The 17,934-nt window shown below is 36.1% G+C and overlaps 1 protein-coding gene and 1 long non-coding RNA gene across 3 annotated transcripts in view; one reads left to right on the forward strand and one right to left on the reverse strand.

Moving 5' to 3' along the window:
• Positions 1-17,934, forward strand: part of LOC145663104 (uncharacterized) — a 645,511-nt gene that overhangs the window by 213,767 nt on the left and 413,810 nt on the right. The gene's annotated exons all lie outside the window — the stretch shown is intronic.
• tll (nuclear receptor subfamily 2 group E member tailless) overlaps positions 2,541-17,934 on the reverse strand; it is a 52,120-nt gene continuing 36,726 nt past the window's right edge. Inside the window, exons 3-8 of one of the 2 annotated variants that reach the window (XM_081729371.1) lie at positions 17,827-17,845; positions 14,092-14,227; positions 11,129-11,343; positions 9,799-9,939; positions 6,368-6,608; positions 2,541-4,240 (exon numbers count right to left, since the gene is read on the reverse strand). In XM_081729371.1, the coding sequence (XP_081585497.1) occupies positions 3,972-4,240; positions 6,368-6,608; positions 9,799-9,939; positions 11,129-11,343; positions 14,092-14,227; positions 17,827-17,845 (1,021 nt within the window). In that variant the 3' untranslated portion in view covers positions 2,541-3,971. The remainder of the gene's footprint in view (positions 4,241-6,367; positions 6,609-9,798; positions 9,940-11,128; positions 11,344-14,091; positions 14,228-17,826; positions 17,846-17,934) is intronic. The other variant, XM_081729372.1, reaches the window with a different exon arrangement.

Here is a 17,934-nt window from a genome sequence, read left to right on the forward strand (position 1 = left end):
CTAGCACATTCCTCACGAAATTTAAAAGTGATAAATAAAACAGTAAATACTATTTTTATAATATTTATATACAATATTTATATTTACATAAAATATATTTTATAAGAAAAATAACACACTAAAAATAACAATATTTCATTTCAACTATGTACAATATAGTGGTCTTGGTAAGAATATTACATAGTGCAAAACATTTTATTATGTTATAGATATATATTTTTTTAAAAAAAAATTAAATATATATCAAGTCATGTAAAATGGAAAATAATGTTCTCTTTTCTCATTTTACAACAAGATTATTAAGTGCACTTTTGTATATAAGTTTGATCTTGCTTGTAAAATTCTAAACTAACTTCTAATTTAGATCTACATTTTAGAAAAATTCTCTACTATAGTGTCTAATAAGAAAAAAATATTTTAGTGTTTTGTAGTGTCATCACAGTTTGAATAATATTTTTAAAGCTCTTATTTTATTTTACATAAACAATAACACTAAATTCTTTACAAGAAAAATATATATATATTTATACGCATCATAAGAGAGTGTTATAATATTTTGGTTCAAACCCTGTTTTGGAGCGTAGTTTACTATATATATATATATATATATATATATATATATATATATATATATATATATATATATATATATATATATATTGGTCTAGGAATTAATTCGTGCGGGTGGACAAGAGATGGCGCAACGAACGGAGCGTCCCACAGTTCCGTGTATCCACACATGTGTTGCAAACCCCTGTCATCGCGTATCGTTCTTAGTATAGGGCAGTGGATTAAAGCGTCAACAACACCAGTTTGTAGTTAAGTGAACATGGCGCAATTTGTGCCTGATAAAGTGTTTTTGCGGGGTGTCCTGCTGCATTACTTTAACATGCAGAAAAGTGCGACTGAAAGTCATCGTATTTTGGTGGAAGTGTATGGTGACCATGCTCTAGCTGAGCGAACGTGTCAGAAGTGGTTTGCACGGTTTAGAAGTGGTGATTTCGGCTTGGCAGACCAAGAGCGAGCTGGACAGCCAAAAAAATTTCAAGATGAAGAATTGACAGCATTGCTCGAGCAGGATTCGTGTCAAACGCAGGAACAACTTGCAGCAGCATTAGGCGTTGATCAAACAACAGTCTCCAAACGCTTGAAAGCCATGGGAATGATTCAAAAGATGTCACATTGGGTTCCACATGAATTGAAAGACAGAGACGTTGAAAGACGAAAAACCATTTGCGAATTGCTGCTTCAACGACAGAGCAGAAAGGGGTTTCTGCATCGAATTATTACGGGTGATGAGAAGTGGATCCATTACGAGAAACCTAAACGAAAAAAGGCCTGGGTGAAACCAGGTGAACCAGGTCCATCACAACCAAAACGAGATATTCACTGTGTAAAGGTTATGCTGCGCATATGGTGGGATATGAAAGGTGTGGTGTACTATGAGCTGCTGCATCCGGGTGAAAGTATGAATGGAGAACGTTATCGACGACAATTAATGCGTTTGAAGCAAGCTCTGTCCAGAACACGACCAGAATGGGAGAACAGACATGATAAACTTATTGTTCAACATGATAACGCTCACCCACATGTCGCAAAACCGGTCAAAACCTATTTAGAAAATGTCGGATGGGAAGTTTTAGCCCACCCGCCGTATTCACCAGACGTTGCTCCTTCGGACTACTACTTGTTCAATTGCATGAACAACGATTTGATTGGACAGCTGTTTACTTCTTCAGAAGATATCGAAACATGGGTCTCTGACTGGATCGCTTCCAAGGATGAGGACTTCTTTCGCCACGAAATCCGTACATTGCCTGACAGATGGACGAAAGTGGTGGCTAGCGATGGACAATATTTTTCTTAAGGTATTTATGTATTTTGTGTTTGTACTACAGCTTCAATGTGTGCGTACCAACCGCACGAATTAATTCCTAGACCAAATATATATATATATATATATATATATATATATATATATATATATGATCTAATATACTGATAGTGAGTTATTAAGTGTGCGTTTTTTAAGGAAATTGAATAACGGATATACGAAGACAGATAATATAGTTACGATATCTGAATACGAACCCAAAACGCTCATATGTACTTTCGTTTTATTCACGCAACTAAATTAGCACAAAATGTTTCGGCTAGAAGTAATCACCTTACTTTGTAAGAAACGAATGATTTTTTCCCCTTAAATTTTGTATCAGCTTCAAGAATGCTTACCAACATTAATAAAGAAAATTTATTTTTATTTTTTATACAATTTAAGACCGTACCCAAAGAGGGATATGGAATTCCTGATCACCCTGTGCGCATAGTCCCGGGTTCGATACCCAGTAGGATGATATCCTAGGATAAAAATACTAGTTGTTGCTCGGATCCCTGAATTCCGCTTCGGAGTTAAAAAAAAAGGGCGTAAATTCATCAGAATCTTCACTCATTGCTAAAATGTAACTGTAACTGTATGAGATATCACACATAAACGGGTGATTAAACAAGAGAGATTAAAATATATCAATTAAACACAGTCACTTTGTTTCATTATACTTTCTAAGAACTAGAGCAAGATAACCGAAGTACTGTAATTTTCCGTTATTTTTATATTTGTGAAATAACAGTGAACCCTCCTATAAAATCTACATCGTGGCATACAAAAAGTTTAGCAACACATTTACCCGTGATCTGAATATAACATACAAAATTTCTAAGTAAAATATTCAGTTGACAGAGGGACTTTCAAGGATACCTATACATAAGGCTTTGGTCTGAACAACGTCCGCTGTTAGTTGACTTCCTGCCTGCTAATCATCTGCCTTTGATACAAAGGAATCTCAAACAGTAATCACTTTTTTTTTTTTTTTTTTTAATGAGAAGCTTAACTAGGTAGTTCATACATAATCCAGTGATGTGAGTCACGAAGTTCGTGACACGTGATTTAGTAGCAATTAGACGCATGACCCACACAGAACCGTAACAAGGAAAGATCGTCGTAAGTATGTGTGTGGCTTCTAATGTAATTGTAACAAATGTGATTCTCTCCTCTCCGTCTTTCGTTGTGTGTGTGTGTGTGTGTCAAAACACTACACTAAAAGATAACTGCAAGGTTTATCAAATTGCAAGCGCGTAAGAATCACACAAAAGAAAACCTACATACTTTTTTTCATGTTAGATCATGAAAATTTAATCGAGCGACACTGTAAAGCTTGTCGTGTAGAATCTGAGAAGATACCACTGAGATCAAACAGTGGTTTGTTAAATCTTTTGCATATTCTACTCGAAAGCACTATATTATTTTCATTGTGGTAATTTGAAAACAACAACAACATGAAATAATATTTGAAATATGAAATTTCCAAGACATTCTATATCAATGGTACCTTGATTAAGAAAGGTTACATCAGGAATAAATGGAACACGTGACTATTCGAGCTAGAATAGTGCACATCACTAATCCATTATAAAATTTAAGGATGGAGAAATCTGATCTTTATAAAAAACCTGAAAATCGGTTTGTACCAGAAAATCGGAAGAACCAATATTTCGGGTTCTTCAAAATTGATTTTGATAGAAAACTTGACTGGTTTTGAAACCGAAGCCAGTTTTTGATAAAACTCTAGCCAGTTTTGAAGCCGAAACCAGTTTTTCATAGAATGCCGAACCAGTTTTTTTTTTTTTTTTTTTTTTTTAACGGTTTTCTAGAAACCGAAGGACAGGGTTTTGCCCATCACTAACAACATTGTACAGCAATACTGTAGAGTTGATATCACATTGGTACTGGTACCTTCGGCCAACTGGATCTCTCAGAGTCACCGGATCTGTCAGGGTCAAATGGTCTTTCCAGGTCAAGGAAGCGGGACTCAGGCAAGAAAAATCATCATACGTCCCAGAGTTCTGCCAGGCAGAAATCAGCTTTGAACGGACCAAATGTACACACATCACATTTTTTTTACAAACATGAAACATTACAAATCGTTCGCTTTGTACATGTCACAGATGATTCTTTCGATAGGAATAGCGCCGATCGTTTTTCTGAAGAACAGTTCTTCGATGGTCCTGCTAGACACTGAACGTAGTGAAGGCAACAGTAATAGGAGTTTTCCAAACCGGAACGGCTGCGTAGGATAAGCTGTTGATATATATTTGTTTAAGGTTAGTTGAGTCTGGTCCTGTAATGCTGCAACCGTCTGTACATCTCTGAGGCCTCTGACTTCCGCTGCAGTGCCCTCGAAAGCTAAAAATAGAAGAAAAAATATGTCACAAGTATTAGTTAAAAGCACCATTTAACTACAAAGTACAGAGTGTCCGAAAATTGCTGCACTATAGGCAAATTGGTAAAAAAATACTTTTTCTTTTGTTGTGAAAGATTTCGTTGCAGGTGGAACGTATGGGAATAATATTGCTATATAGGCGTAAAGGTTACTCACAACGAGTTTTACCAGTGAGCTCAACCGACGCTATCCCAATTAACAACCACCATCTCACACTACCGTAAGACGATAGCTGGAGAAATTCAAAAAGATCAAGAACGTATTTATAAAGCAATTGGCCCAGATTATATCGCAAGTGTGCTCAAAAACTTGTGATTTAACTACAAACATGTGAGGATGTGTGGAACTCAACGAAGTGCACATTGAGCAAGTACTATGATTTTGTCTATGGTGCGGAACTACTTGGACATCCTGTAGAAGTTTTGAAATAATAATATTTTTCAACAATATTTTTATTATCAATTATTTCATTCAGTATTACATTATTATTATAATTGATAATAAAAATATTGTTGAGTAGATCCAAGTTGTATATTTGGTGCATTATAATAACTAAAGTTCGTTTGCTCACAGCGGAGAAAGGGGCTCATGATAATCTGCGCCATTGAAATTTTGGGGACGGAGAAAAAAATGTTGAAACATTAAAAATTCCAACGAAATATGTACAATTTATACAAGAACAGCACACAATAATAGGGTTGCCTACAAAACAAGAATAGAAACTATCTCGTCTCGAAAGAATGTAGAAAAAATTATGTCTCGCCTCGTGGGAAACCCTAAATATTATCCAGTCTATCGTGTCGCACGACACGAGAAATAAAATTTTCTCATTTCGTTTCAGAAATTTTGTACAGGATATTCGGAAAGTCTCTATACACCTGATTCGTAACCTATTCAAAGACACAAAGACAGATATTTTGTGCGAATGCTTGCAACACTGTTTAAGTGGAATTTGACACTGGTATCAAAAATTATAATAAATATAGATTAATTGTAGATTATTTGTGTTTTTTCTCTTTTTTTCCTTTATTGTAGAAAGGATTTACTCCAACTCATAGTGCTGTATGTATAGAGACTTTCCGAACACCCTGTATAGCTCTCGTGCGTCTCGAAAAATTCTTTCTTGTCTGAATCCCAGATTTTGTAAGTTACGTACAAATTTTATGCCTTTTTCATAATTTCATCTAGAAGTTATATGAGAATCTTCGGTGTTACGAAAGATTACGAAGAGTGTGATATCATTTAAGCCATATACCGTACATTATTAGAGTATAATTTGTAATGACTTACATATCTTTAAACGTTGATAAATGTATATACTTCATAATGTTCGTACAATCACGTTATCAGTTTATAGTTTTTTTTAAACTATGAATTATGCTACACTAAAACTACGTTTGAGAACTAAGACTTAAGAGAACTAATGTTGCCATGAGATTGGAGAAATTTCTCGTTTCGCCTGCATTCTCGTCTCAAGACGAGAAATTTCTATCTCCTGGCAACACTAACCAAGTCCACTCCGGGATTGTTGCAGACTAGAAGCACTGAGCATGTTTAATAACATATTTTATTCTGGATTTAGGTTATTAATGACACAAGTCACTATATGAAATGTGGACTGTAGTTACTTGAAAAAGGGTTACACTATTGCTTCGATTATACAGTACATGAAAACAATTGGGGCCGCGGTGGCTAAGTGGTAGAGCGTTCACCTTTGGTGCATGGAGTCTCGGGTTCCAACCATGCTCCCGCCAAGTGAACTTTGTGGTGGACGAACACCGTGTGCGTGGGTTTCCTCGGGGTTTTCTCGTTTCCTCCCACTTTCTTTATTCCATCATTTCACTCATTTCTCATCTTCACCGTCTCCTTTAGCCTAGCCGGCATAAACGTGGGACGTAAAACTCAAAAATTTAATTTTCATAAAAACACTCAGTGCCACCACAAATCTGCTACCATGGCTTTGCACAAAGTCTTCCCACCTCTATTTTTTCTTTCGAATGTTACCAGATACTGTATTGAAATACAAGTAACTACAAAAAAAAAAAAAAAAAAAAAAAAAAATTACTAAAATTACATAAAACCCAACACACCTGTCTTGAAGAGTACAATTGCTCTGAGACAAGCATATTCTGTAGGGTCAACCTGGATTTGTTTGAATTTCGCCAGGGTATCCTGGAATATCTTCGCTTCCGTTAGAAGATTCAAAGATCTCTCCGAGTTGTGACCCATAATTCCACACGCTGTGATTAGTTGACTAATTTCGATGGGTAGCATAAATTGAGCAGCGCCGAGAACAAACAACTCTCTCCATCCCTCTTCTAACAATAATAACTGTAAATAAAAGAACATTTCTTACATGAATGGTAGTGCTTGTAAATACATATATTTATAACTATATATTTACTATACTAATGTTTGAATATATTGAAAATTTTATTTTAAATGCGTCATTAGTGTATTTGTATACTTTCTTATTCACACGTAGAGATAAAGTTACCCAGAAATATACGAGGAACAGTCGAAAAGTTAACGAAATGAAGTAATTTAGGCATGTGTGATGCAGTCACCATGAATACCATACAATACAGTCTTTAGGTTGTTTAATTATGAATGTTGACAAGTATGAACAGGTCACAACAGGCTGTGTATGAGTAGTGAAGCTGAGCGGTGGAATGTGGGGTCATCAGTTGGTCCGATGTTGCAATTCGAGCAACGTCCAAAACGTCAAGTTAATGTGCAAATTGGGAAGAAATCTGCTTCAGAGACTTTGGTAGCCTTAAGAAACATTGTCACATTAGAACTTGTAGCTGACATAAAAAAAAATCTTGAAACCCTACCATATTTCACCGTGTACACATAGTCTTGAAAGGGTCCTTTTTCCATTTTACAAGGAGTTGAACGATGTGCAACATTCTGGGACGTCTTGCTTGCTACCTGCTATCGCCCTCCCGCTGACATAAAAGAAAAAGCAGTTTCGCCGCTTCCGAAACAACGGATTCTTTTGGACAGCGAGAGGAAGTTCGCCAAAATATACGTTTTTAATGAGGAGGTTCACTGTTTGTCCACTAGAGTGCAGTGCTACACGTGTGGAGAAACCATTCTTGCCTCCAAGAAGTTGTAATATGTAAAGAGTAAATAGAAAGATCGGGTTGAAAGTTTTTTTTTTTTTTTTTTTTTTTTTAATGACAGCTACAAGATTCATTTAACGTGGCAATGTGGCTTTAGAAGCAGTTTAGCACCATCGGATGTTTGACTCTTCCCAAAGCTAAAAATGAGCCTCATAGGTGGGCTAAAAGTGAAAGTGGAAACGCGACAGCGGCTAAACTTCGGAAGATATCAAAAGAAAACTTTCCTCAGCGATTCCAGTAATAACAGGGATGGTAAAGCACGTGTCGTGCATGTGTTCCGAAGGTGCTTACTTTGAAGATGATTAAGTAACCTTGTGTTTATATTTTAGTAATTAAGAGCTACCACAAAATTCCGGGACTTTTTGACTGTCCCTCGTATGTATACTGTATATTGAGTGAATAGTATATTGGCGTAAACGTAGTATTTGAAAAAAAAAAAGCGTTACAGCCCTTCGCAATAAAACATATAAATGAAGCTCATCTGTTCCACTAAACTACTCTGGTGTGAGAAACCTATTTAAGCAAAATATGTGAACTAGTGGTGAATAGTATAGAAGGCTAGTCATCTGTGGCGTACGCAAAGAGTGTTTCCCTTGCGCCCTTTAATCCCCGCCCTTTCAGCAACATATTATGGAAAAAATAAACATTTACAATACTAGGGCAGCTGCATCAAAATCCAGATCTACAGGCAAACTCCGTTGCGAGTAAAGATACGTACAAAAATAAGGAAAGGAAAGGAAAGGAAAGGAAAGGAAAGGAAAGGAAAGGAAAGGAAAGGAAAGGAAAGGAGAGGAGAGGAAAGGAAAGGAGAGAAAATGAAAGGAAAGGAAATGAAAGGAAAGGAAATGAAATGAAAGAAAAGGAAAGGAGAGGAAAGGAAAGGAAATGAAAGGGAAGGAAAGGAAAGGAGAGGAAAGAAGAGGAAAGGAAATGAAATGAAAGGAAAGGAAAAGAAAGGAAAGGGAAGGAAAGGAAATGAAAGGAAAGGAAAGGAAAGGAGAGGAAAGGAAATGAAATGAAAGGAAAGGAGAGGAAAGGAAAGGAAATGAAAGGGAAGGAAAGGAAAGGAGAGGAAAGAAGAGGAAAGGAAAGGAAAGGAAAGGAAAGGAAAGGAAAGGAAAGGAAAGGAAAGGAAAGGAAAGGAAAGGAAAGGAAAGGAAAGGAAAGGAAAGGAAAGGAAAGGAAAGGAAAGGAAAGGAAAGCTAATGAAAAAATATGGTTTTCAATCTTAAATGATGGAATTTTACAATCAGTTCAACCATTTGGACTCCACACTAGTAAGGTGCTCTATGTTAAATTAAAAACCAACGTTGCCAGTTCAGCTGCCTGTTCTAACGAAACGCATGAGCAACTAAAAATGACATTGAGAACACATTATGTGTGGGAACCTAATCTACCTCGAACTCGTATTGTTGGTATAGTGAGAGCCCAAGAGAACATGCTAAACTGGCAACGTTGCTTCTTTTTTTAATTTAACATAAGGGGCCTTACCATCGTGAAACCAAAATTGCTGGTGCAATTAAAAAAAAAACATCCATTTTAGATTGAAAACCACCTATTTCCAACAACTTTCCTACCTTTGCATATATTTTTTTTCTTATCTTGGCGTGTCATGAAAGAATTTGAGATTACATTGAGTGTTCGAACCCCCTCCCTCCATGCTTTAAAGAATTCTACCTACAATCTCTTATTATACCACGCGGCAGCGAATTTGACTTTTGTTTGAACCAATGAGGTCACGACGTGCTGTTGCAATATCTTCCTGGTCAGAAATTTGGTTACATCGATCGAATGTTGGTACATATTGACAATGTTTACGTCTCGCTAAGAAGGGGCCACGGTAGCTTAGTGCTCGGTAGCGCTCCCGTAGAGGGTGCGTGTTCACCTCTGGTGCATGGGTTCGATCTCAGCTCGCGCCAAGTGAATTTTGTGGTGAACAAGCACCGTGCGTGCATTTTCTCGGGATTCTGTTTTCTCTCACTTGCTGCATTTCACCATTTCATTCAGTCTAATCATCACCGACTCTTTACTCAGCATGGCACAACTGTGGGACGTAAAACAAAGATTTCACTTCATTTCGTTTCGCTAACAATATACAGCATATCAGCTTAATCCAAATTAAAGATTCGAGAGTTTTCAATGTCGCTGGAGTGGGTTGGTCGATATAAGACAGCCCCCAAGTTCACAAGTTTAAAATACGCGCACCCTATAATACACGTTGATCTCTTTATTCGTTAGAAGATTAAAAAAAAAAAAAAAAAAAAGGATCAGATATCAATTTAATATCATTACTTTACGTGTTGTGTAACCAACAACTGTATAAAAACGGAAAGCTACAACTTGCAACATCGCTAGACAACTTATTAGTACTAATTAATATCAAATAATTTTACCTGATCCCTGAAAGGCAGACTCGTAAATGCAGGTACATTTTTTGCCCATTTTACATTCATAAACAGCAATCGAGCAGCTGATTCACAGATCGTTTCCGTGTTGAATGGAAATGGTGCTGGGAGTGGCATCTCGTGTGGAAACTGCAAAGCAGAAAATAAATATTTTAACCAAAAGATAAAAACAAAACCAAACTTTTGTTAAGTGTGATAATTATAGTGTTGAGAAAGGTTATAGCCAGTGGCACAAATCTGTCTTCAACATTGGGGAGGAGGGGTGGGACGGGTAAGACCGTTCCCATAATCTTTTTTTTTTTTTTTTATGTTCAAAATATTAATGAAGTTGAAAAACAATGTTGGGGAGGATCAGAGGAGCAGAGTTGTCTTCAACTTTGGGAGGTGGGCAGATTTGAGGCTTATTCTGGGGGACAGCAATTTCATCTCACATTACTTTGTGGCAATCGGACAAAAATCGTCAAATTTCTCCCCAAAAACACATTTCAAATCGGATTATTGGGGGAACAGTCCTCAGTTTCAAGATTGGAGGGAACATGTCCCCCTCATTTCTCCGGGATTTGCGCCAGTGGTTATAGCTTATAATTATAGTTGGCCATACAGGTATACCTGTATCAGCCAGAGATAAAAAAAAATATTTATACTATTTATTGATTTATAGATTGTAAATCAATGCGAAAAACCTTATTTCCTTACTTAAGTTCTCTGGAGAATTTTCTGCTTTTATATGGTCCATTAATTACAGCCTTCTTCGTCCTCTCCCTCTCTTTCCTGCTACCATACCCCACTAGCACGTCCCTCATGATACAGTTACTTCTTAGACAATGTCCCAATCAGTTTATCTTCCTCTTCCTAATAATATCTAAATCTGTTCTCTTCTCCCCCACCATTTCTAACACTCTCTCTTTCGTTTTCCGTTCGACCTAGATATGTCTCCCCATTCTTCTCCACACCCACATTTCGAAAGCTTCCAATCGTATTTCATCATTTTTGCGCAACGTCCATGTTTCTCACCTATACAGTACAATATTTCACACAAAGCATTTTATGAGTCTTTTTTTCAACTCTTTATTCAAGGTCCCACAAAATAGTAGTTTCTTCCTCCTAAAGACTTCTTTCGCTAACCCTATTCTTCCTTTTATTTCACGTCAAACATGATATGTTTTATGCTAAGAACAAACCCCTGTGCAAGTGCAGAAGTAGTGTTTCCATTCCGACACCTAAAAATACTTAATAAAAGCGGCTTATATACACAAGTATAGTAATAGTATATACACATGAGTTTAATAGTTCTATTGAATTTCACATATGTACTTACCTTTGGCACAGTAGTAGGACACAAGAAGGGCGGAGGCAGCATTCCGACTCGCGGAACAGCCTCAGCCTGTTCCGATTCTTTGGGTAACGCTAGGTCAAGAACTGGAGGTTGGTTTGAAAGAGAAGAAGGGCCAACATCGCCGTCAGGTTCCTTGTAGTATAGGGACATTTGTCGCCTGAGAGTGGAATTCCGAGGACCTCTTTCATGTTGGACCGCTGGAAAAGATAACAGAAGCCGTATTAAAATATTTACACTACAAGTCGCCACTGGTGTTAGTGTTGTGCTGATCCCAGGAGGCAATATGAATTTGTGGTGGACAACAGCGTGTCGTGGGTTTTCTTGGGATTCTCTAGTTTCTTCCCAGATTCTCATTCCACCAATTCTTCGAAGCACATGAAATAGGACACCAAACTACATATGCTGCAACTTAACAACCTACATAATATATGCTATCCCAAATTTAATAATTTCTTTTCTGTGTCCGTTTAATGTCCAGTCCAGATAGCTTCTAACTGGTATGTTAGTCTAATAAATCCTAAAAACGGACAATTTTCAAAATAATTAGAATAGTACTTTCGTCATTTCTTCCGTCATCGTTTCTATACAAGCACAGGTGATTAATTTTCCACAATTCCCTTTCACTTCAAAAATAGACTGACTTTTTGTAATCTATCAGAAATTGGTTAGTTTTTAAACATGCTATTTTACTTTAAGAATTATTTTTTTTTAAATCATCCCCTTTAACTTTTAGAAGTGGTTGATTTTACCATCCCACATAGCACAAGTACGTCCACGGGATGTCCGAGACTGAGCCGGCAACGGACGACGGGACATCCCGGAATTATCCGAATGTGTTCCCGGGACATCCACAGGATTTCCGCGGGAGATCCAGATGTCCGCTAATATCCCAGGATACGGGATATTCAACGGGACCACGAAGGGATGTCTATTGGTTTTCCCTCGGATCTCCTGTCCCATCTGGGGCGTCCCGTGGACATCCTACATGGGAATCCTTCAGGACGTCCCATGCAGGACGTCCATGAGATGTCTTCTCATTGTCCCGATAATCCCGGGAACCGAATGGGATGATTGGGATCAAAATGGGACATCCCAGGGACGTAGTGTGCTATGTGGGGCATTTACTTTAAGAAATTGATTTTATTATTTTATCATCTCTTTTTATTTTAAGAAATTGACTGATCTTTCATCATCTATATTACCTATCAGAACTTAAGTGATTTTTTAAAATCATATTTTACTTCCAGAAATCAATTTATTTATTGTTATACTTTCTTGGTGATAACTCTAAAAAAAAAAAAAAAGCCACCAGCATTTACCACTGTAAGGCTTTCAGAATGAAACTTAACACATTATATAATTATTATGGTAACAGACAGAATGTGACGTCACGTATTTCCAGTCCACTCTAGTAGGAATGTCTTAACAAAGAAGCAAGCAAGAGAAATGAAAGAAGACAGAAGAGAATCAATGCTATTAATAATCCAACTCTCTCCGTTCATCTAGTGGCTAGCGCGTGCGCCTTTAGCGCTCGGGCTCCCAGGTTCGATTCCACCTTAAATTGTAGGTCCTTGTCTCATACAACCTCGGAGCTGAAAAGGGGACACAGAAATAAAAAAAACTACTACTAACAATCAAATAATTATGGAAATGGACTAGAAATAATAGTGCATTTCTTCATTTATACAAAACACAGAGAATACTGAAGAATGATCCATTTCTTAGTATAATTCAGAAAAAAAGTTTCGTTCAGTAACTACTGTAATATATTACCCATTAAATATTTAAGTATTCTCACACTTTCAAAGTTTTCAGTATAGTTTTAAAACAAATCGTAAATATATTAATATATCATAACGACACTAGACTCTTCCAAGCTTCTTTCAAACTATGGTCCCTTCGGTATGCCAAGTCAATGATGTGGATTTGTATACCGTTTAAAAAAAAAACGCAAACATTCATTTTTATATATATAAAATGTTCGTATGTTTGTCCGGTAGGATAAATCTACACCATTGGTTTGACATACCTGTAAGTAACTGTATTGCAGAAACCGAAGTCTAGAAGAGGCCATTGACTATTTAAAATATATTGATGCATATCTTAAGGGAGAGAACACCAGATATAAAATTTATGCCAAAAATAGAGTAGCTCAGGAATTCCTAATGTTAATAGGATGAAAGTGTGTGTCAACTTTAAAAACAAGTTGACAAGTTGACTCAGAATTTAAAAAAAAAAAAAAAAAACTATTGGAGTAGTGAGCTCGGAAGAGGGTGAGATATAAAAATAATTGAAAATTACCAATATTAGTGTCAGATTCATAGTTTTTGGGGTTACTCAGATGATAGTGACACTCCTGATGCCGTCTAAGTCCAAGTTGTGGCCCGATGGAGGTTGAGAACGAATAAAATAAAATATCCAAAACGACCGGATTCAGTGTCGAAACCATAGTTTTCAGCAAGGGCGCCGATCCTAGCGGGGCTGGGGTCGGGGTCCCAATGCTCATGTCAGTCCCTTGTGTTTTTATAAATATGTATTTTTTATTGTTATATGTATTTTTTATGAATATACAATATTTGGCATAATTTGAATTCAAATTATCTTTAATTCCTCATATATGCCTTCTTAAACTCTTGTCTGCAACCAAAAAGACATCTGAATTCTCCCCTCTCCAAATTACAGAGAAATCGGCGCCCTTGATCTTCGGGGTCACTAAGCTTATGGTATTTAAGCAAAAGTTTAGTCAAAAATGTGCATGCCAACTGATTGAGGAATTGACAACGCCTAAGGCATTGTTTGTCATTATTTATTTTACATGGCTCTTTACTTTCAAATATTATGCATAAACATTTATTGTTCACGTGCGAGGCCGGACACTTCTGCCAGTAAATAAAAAAAATAATAATAATAATAATTAAGAATGAAAAGGTAGCGTAGAAACTTACCGTCTTTGTTCATCCCTGCTTCTATGCACTTGCGGAGTCTGCAAGCGCGACATTGATTCCTGTGCGTTTTATCCACAATGCATGTGCCTTCGGACTTCGCTTTGCACACGTACTGTCGGTTACGTCGGATTGAGCGCTGGAAGTAAGTAAAACCATGTTCCTTGTAGAAAATTACTCGCATTCATTGATAAACATTAAAAATAAATAAATAAATAGGAATTGCACACTACAAGATTTCAAATATTGACATTTACGAAACAGTCATTTTACGCGAAAGTTTACAAACAGTGTATGACTATTCTTGAAGTTTCGAGAATGACAGAAATAGTTATATGAATGACCAATAGGTGGCACCAGTGCTGTGCCTTCGATTTGAGGAGCCAGTGGCACAAGCAAAATGGCATACAGAAAATTTCATGTATATATAGGGAGGGGAGTTCAAACATTCATGCTCATTTCATTTCAGGTGACACGTAAATTCTGTATACGTATGTATCCAAATTTGAAATATTTATTTACTCCATAATATCTTGTTCAAAGGAAGAGGGAGTAAAATCCGGGAACTTCCCCTTTGCTTATGATACTGGGTGCAAGTACGTATATTGTGAGGCTAATGATGTAGGTGAGAATTGTGTTGGATATTAAAAGTGGCACAAAGTGCTTTTAAATGCTACACATACAGTTGAGAAGTTGAAGATAGAATATAGCATGTGATATCAAAGAAAGATATATGGATGTTTCAGACAAGAGTCATGGAAGATTATAAAAGTTAAGTAAGAAGATTAAGATTATGATTTTTAGTTTTTTGAGATAGATTGATGTGAAGACTCGTGATTATAGAAATAGTTAAGATATAGAATAAAGAGGTCAATAACGATATTGTGTTTTTTAGTAATAGAGTTATTCTGGACGTGACAGTAATAGTCACACACTTTATGTAACATTTGATATCTAACATTGGCGCAGTCGTTTTGAAGAAATCTACGTTCCAAGAATGTCAACAATTCCGAATTTTCCACCCTTTAACATTGAAACAGATCGTCTACAATCCTACTTAGATCGGTTTGAGCATTTATGCATAGCAGGACAAATACCTGAGGAAAGAAAAGTGTCAACTTTGTTTACAGTGATGGGTACTGAAGCATATGAACAGCTGTGCAATATCTGTTGGCCAGTTTCACCTGCACAAAAATCGTACACTGAAATCAAGGAAGCAATGAAAGGATATTATGCCACTAAAGTAAATGTGATATCGGAACGTTATCAATTTCGCACGATGAAGCAAAAACCATACCAATCAATAACTAGTTTCGTTTTAGACCTGAAAAAGCAATCCTCGTACTGTGAATATACATGTTGTTTAGAAGAGAATTTACGAGATCAGTTTGTCTTTGGTGTCGCAGATGAAGGGATAAGGCGTAAACTATTAAACACCAGAGATTTGACTTTTCATAAAGCTACTGAAATTGCACTAACGATGGAAAGCACAGAACAGCAATTGCGATTATTCAAGCCTGGTACTGACAATAAAGTGAATTCAATTCAAACCGTGAAAAGTCGTTTTTCAAACTTCACAGATAATCGGGCATCCAGTCCCAGCTCATCATCACCTAGAGCATCTCCGAAGCCCAGGTCAAGTTGTAACTATTGCAGATTAACACATAAGAAAGGAGCTTGTCCTGCTTGGGGGAAGACTTGTCTCAAATGCGGAAGAAAAAACCATTTTGCATTAGCATGCCAGTACGACAGTTTTGTGACACAAGAAGTTAAACAGCAAACTCTTACTATAGATGAAATGCCCTCACAGAATAATAACGACAGTCAACCAGAACAGGAAGAGTTGATCAATTTGGCTAGATTAATGCATTTAGACACCTTATCTTGTGGAAAGGAAGAAGAGATACGATTACCCGATACGAGTACAGACAATGGTTTAGCTGACATTTTATTTTATGATCAGAGTGAAAAGAAAATGACAAAGTGCAAGGAAGACATAGACGAGTCAAACGTGGGATGTGAGCAATTGTTTACTTCTGTTTCCATGGAAGAAAAACAAGAAGGTAACCCATTCATGGGAACAATCGAAACTCCTCAAGTTACATCACCAAAACGATTTCAACAGGTATTCACACAGTGGTTTGTCACCCGAAGAGGAAGAAAAAGTGAACGAGGGAATGCTAAGAGTGGTACTTGGCCGAAGCAGGTCGATGAGAATAGAGGTTATACAGCGCCGAAGACCATCACAGTGCCTGAACACATGCAAGATCGAGAGCAAATTATTTCACAGCTTATAAAGAACCAAAATGCAATGCAAGCGCAGATTAACTTTTTGATGGCCAGATTGAATCAGCGGAAGAAAAGAAAGAAGTTCGTGGATTGGCAGTATAGTGAGGCTAGTTCTGGTTGATAGAACGTAAATATTAAAAATGTATGGTTTCATTTATTTTGTTATAGCTTTCATTTTGTAAAGGGGGGAGAATGTTGGATATTAAAAGTGGCACAAAGTGCTTTTAAATGCTACACATACAGTTGAGAAGTTGAAGATAGAATATAGCATGTGATATCAAAGAAAGATATATGGATGTTTCAGACAAGAGTCATGGAAGATTATAAAAGTTAAGTAAGAAGATTAAGATTATGATTTTTAGTTTTTTGAGATAGATTGATGTGAAGACTCGTGATTATAGAAATAGTTAAGATATAGAATAAAGAGGTCAATAACGATATTGTGTTTTTTAGTAATAGAGTTATTCTGGACGTGACAGTAATAGTCACACACTTTATGTAACATTTGATATCTAACAAATTGTATATTTAACATGAAAAAAATTATCTTGCGCCAACTTCTGACTTTTTCATATCAATAATTGCGATATTCCACTGTGAGTGGATTTCAAGATATCAATAGTATACAGTCATAGAAATATTTTACAAAATGGTGGTTCATCATCGTCTCTGAACACTTTGAATCTTAAGAATGAATTAGAAATAGTAAACTTCATTTTCCATTTCCATATACCACTCTACAACAAAATAGAATTTTTCGTTTTTTTTTTTTTTTTTTTTTTTTTTTTTTTTTTTTTTTGCCTGTTACGAAATAATTCACAAGGATTTCTTGACTGTTTATTGTTTTAAACGTATATTTATCTACAGCGACGTACGCATGGAGTGTGTCTTGGGGTGTCCGGACGCTCCGCCAACAAAATCCCGACTTTTCTATAAATTTAGTCTAATTTTAGGGATAATTTTACAAATTTTAATATAATTTATATTCCTTAATTATATTCCTTAATATTATAACTTCATCTTTTTCTTTAAAAAGTCAAGATCGATATTACTGAAATTGACTTTTCTTTCTTTAAAAAACAAATAATAAAAAACTGTCAAGCTTAATGGTATAAATATTTGAAATATTTTTTCTAATGTAAGTTTTTTTTCATGATAATAATGTTTGTAAATGTAAAATTAAAAAGAAAATGTTTATTTTTGAATATAATTTTGTTCAAGAGGAGGCTGAAACCCCAAAATCCCTTTGCAAAAGCCACTATCTGTTACTTCACAATATTCATGGAGTCAGTTCACCTTTGAACCTGGTCTGTCAAAGTATAAGAAAAAAAAAAAGAAACTACTACATTTTGAGTCATATTCTGTGTTCCTCAGTGCACTCTTTAAAATAAATAAATAAATGAGTTAATAGTGAAACAAAAAAAAGTAAAAATTTATTTCCAAACTTACCTTAAAGAAACCGGCACATCTGAAAGGAAAAGAAAAGAAAATTATATTAAAAACAATAGAGATTTGTATAAAGAATTCTGTCAAATTCAAATGAACTAAGAACCAAAA

Source organism: Thermobia domestica, chromosome 10 (genome assembly GCF_964235325.1).
Source record: "Thermobia domestica chromosome 10, izTheDome1.hap1.1, whole genome shotgun sequence".
Classification (NCBI taxonomy): Eukaryota; Metazoa; Arthropoda; class Insecta; order Zygentoma; family Lepismatidae; genus Thermobia; species Thermobia domestica.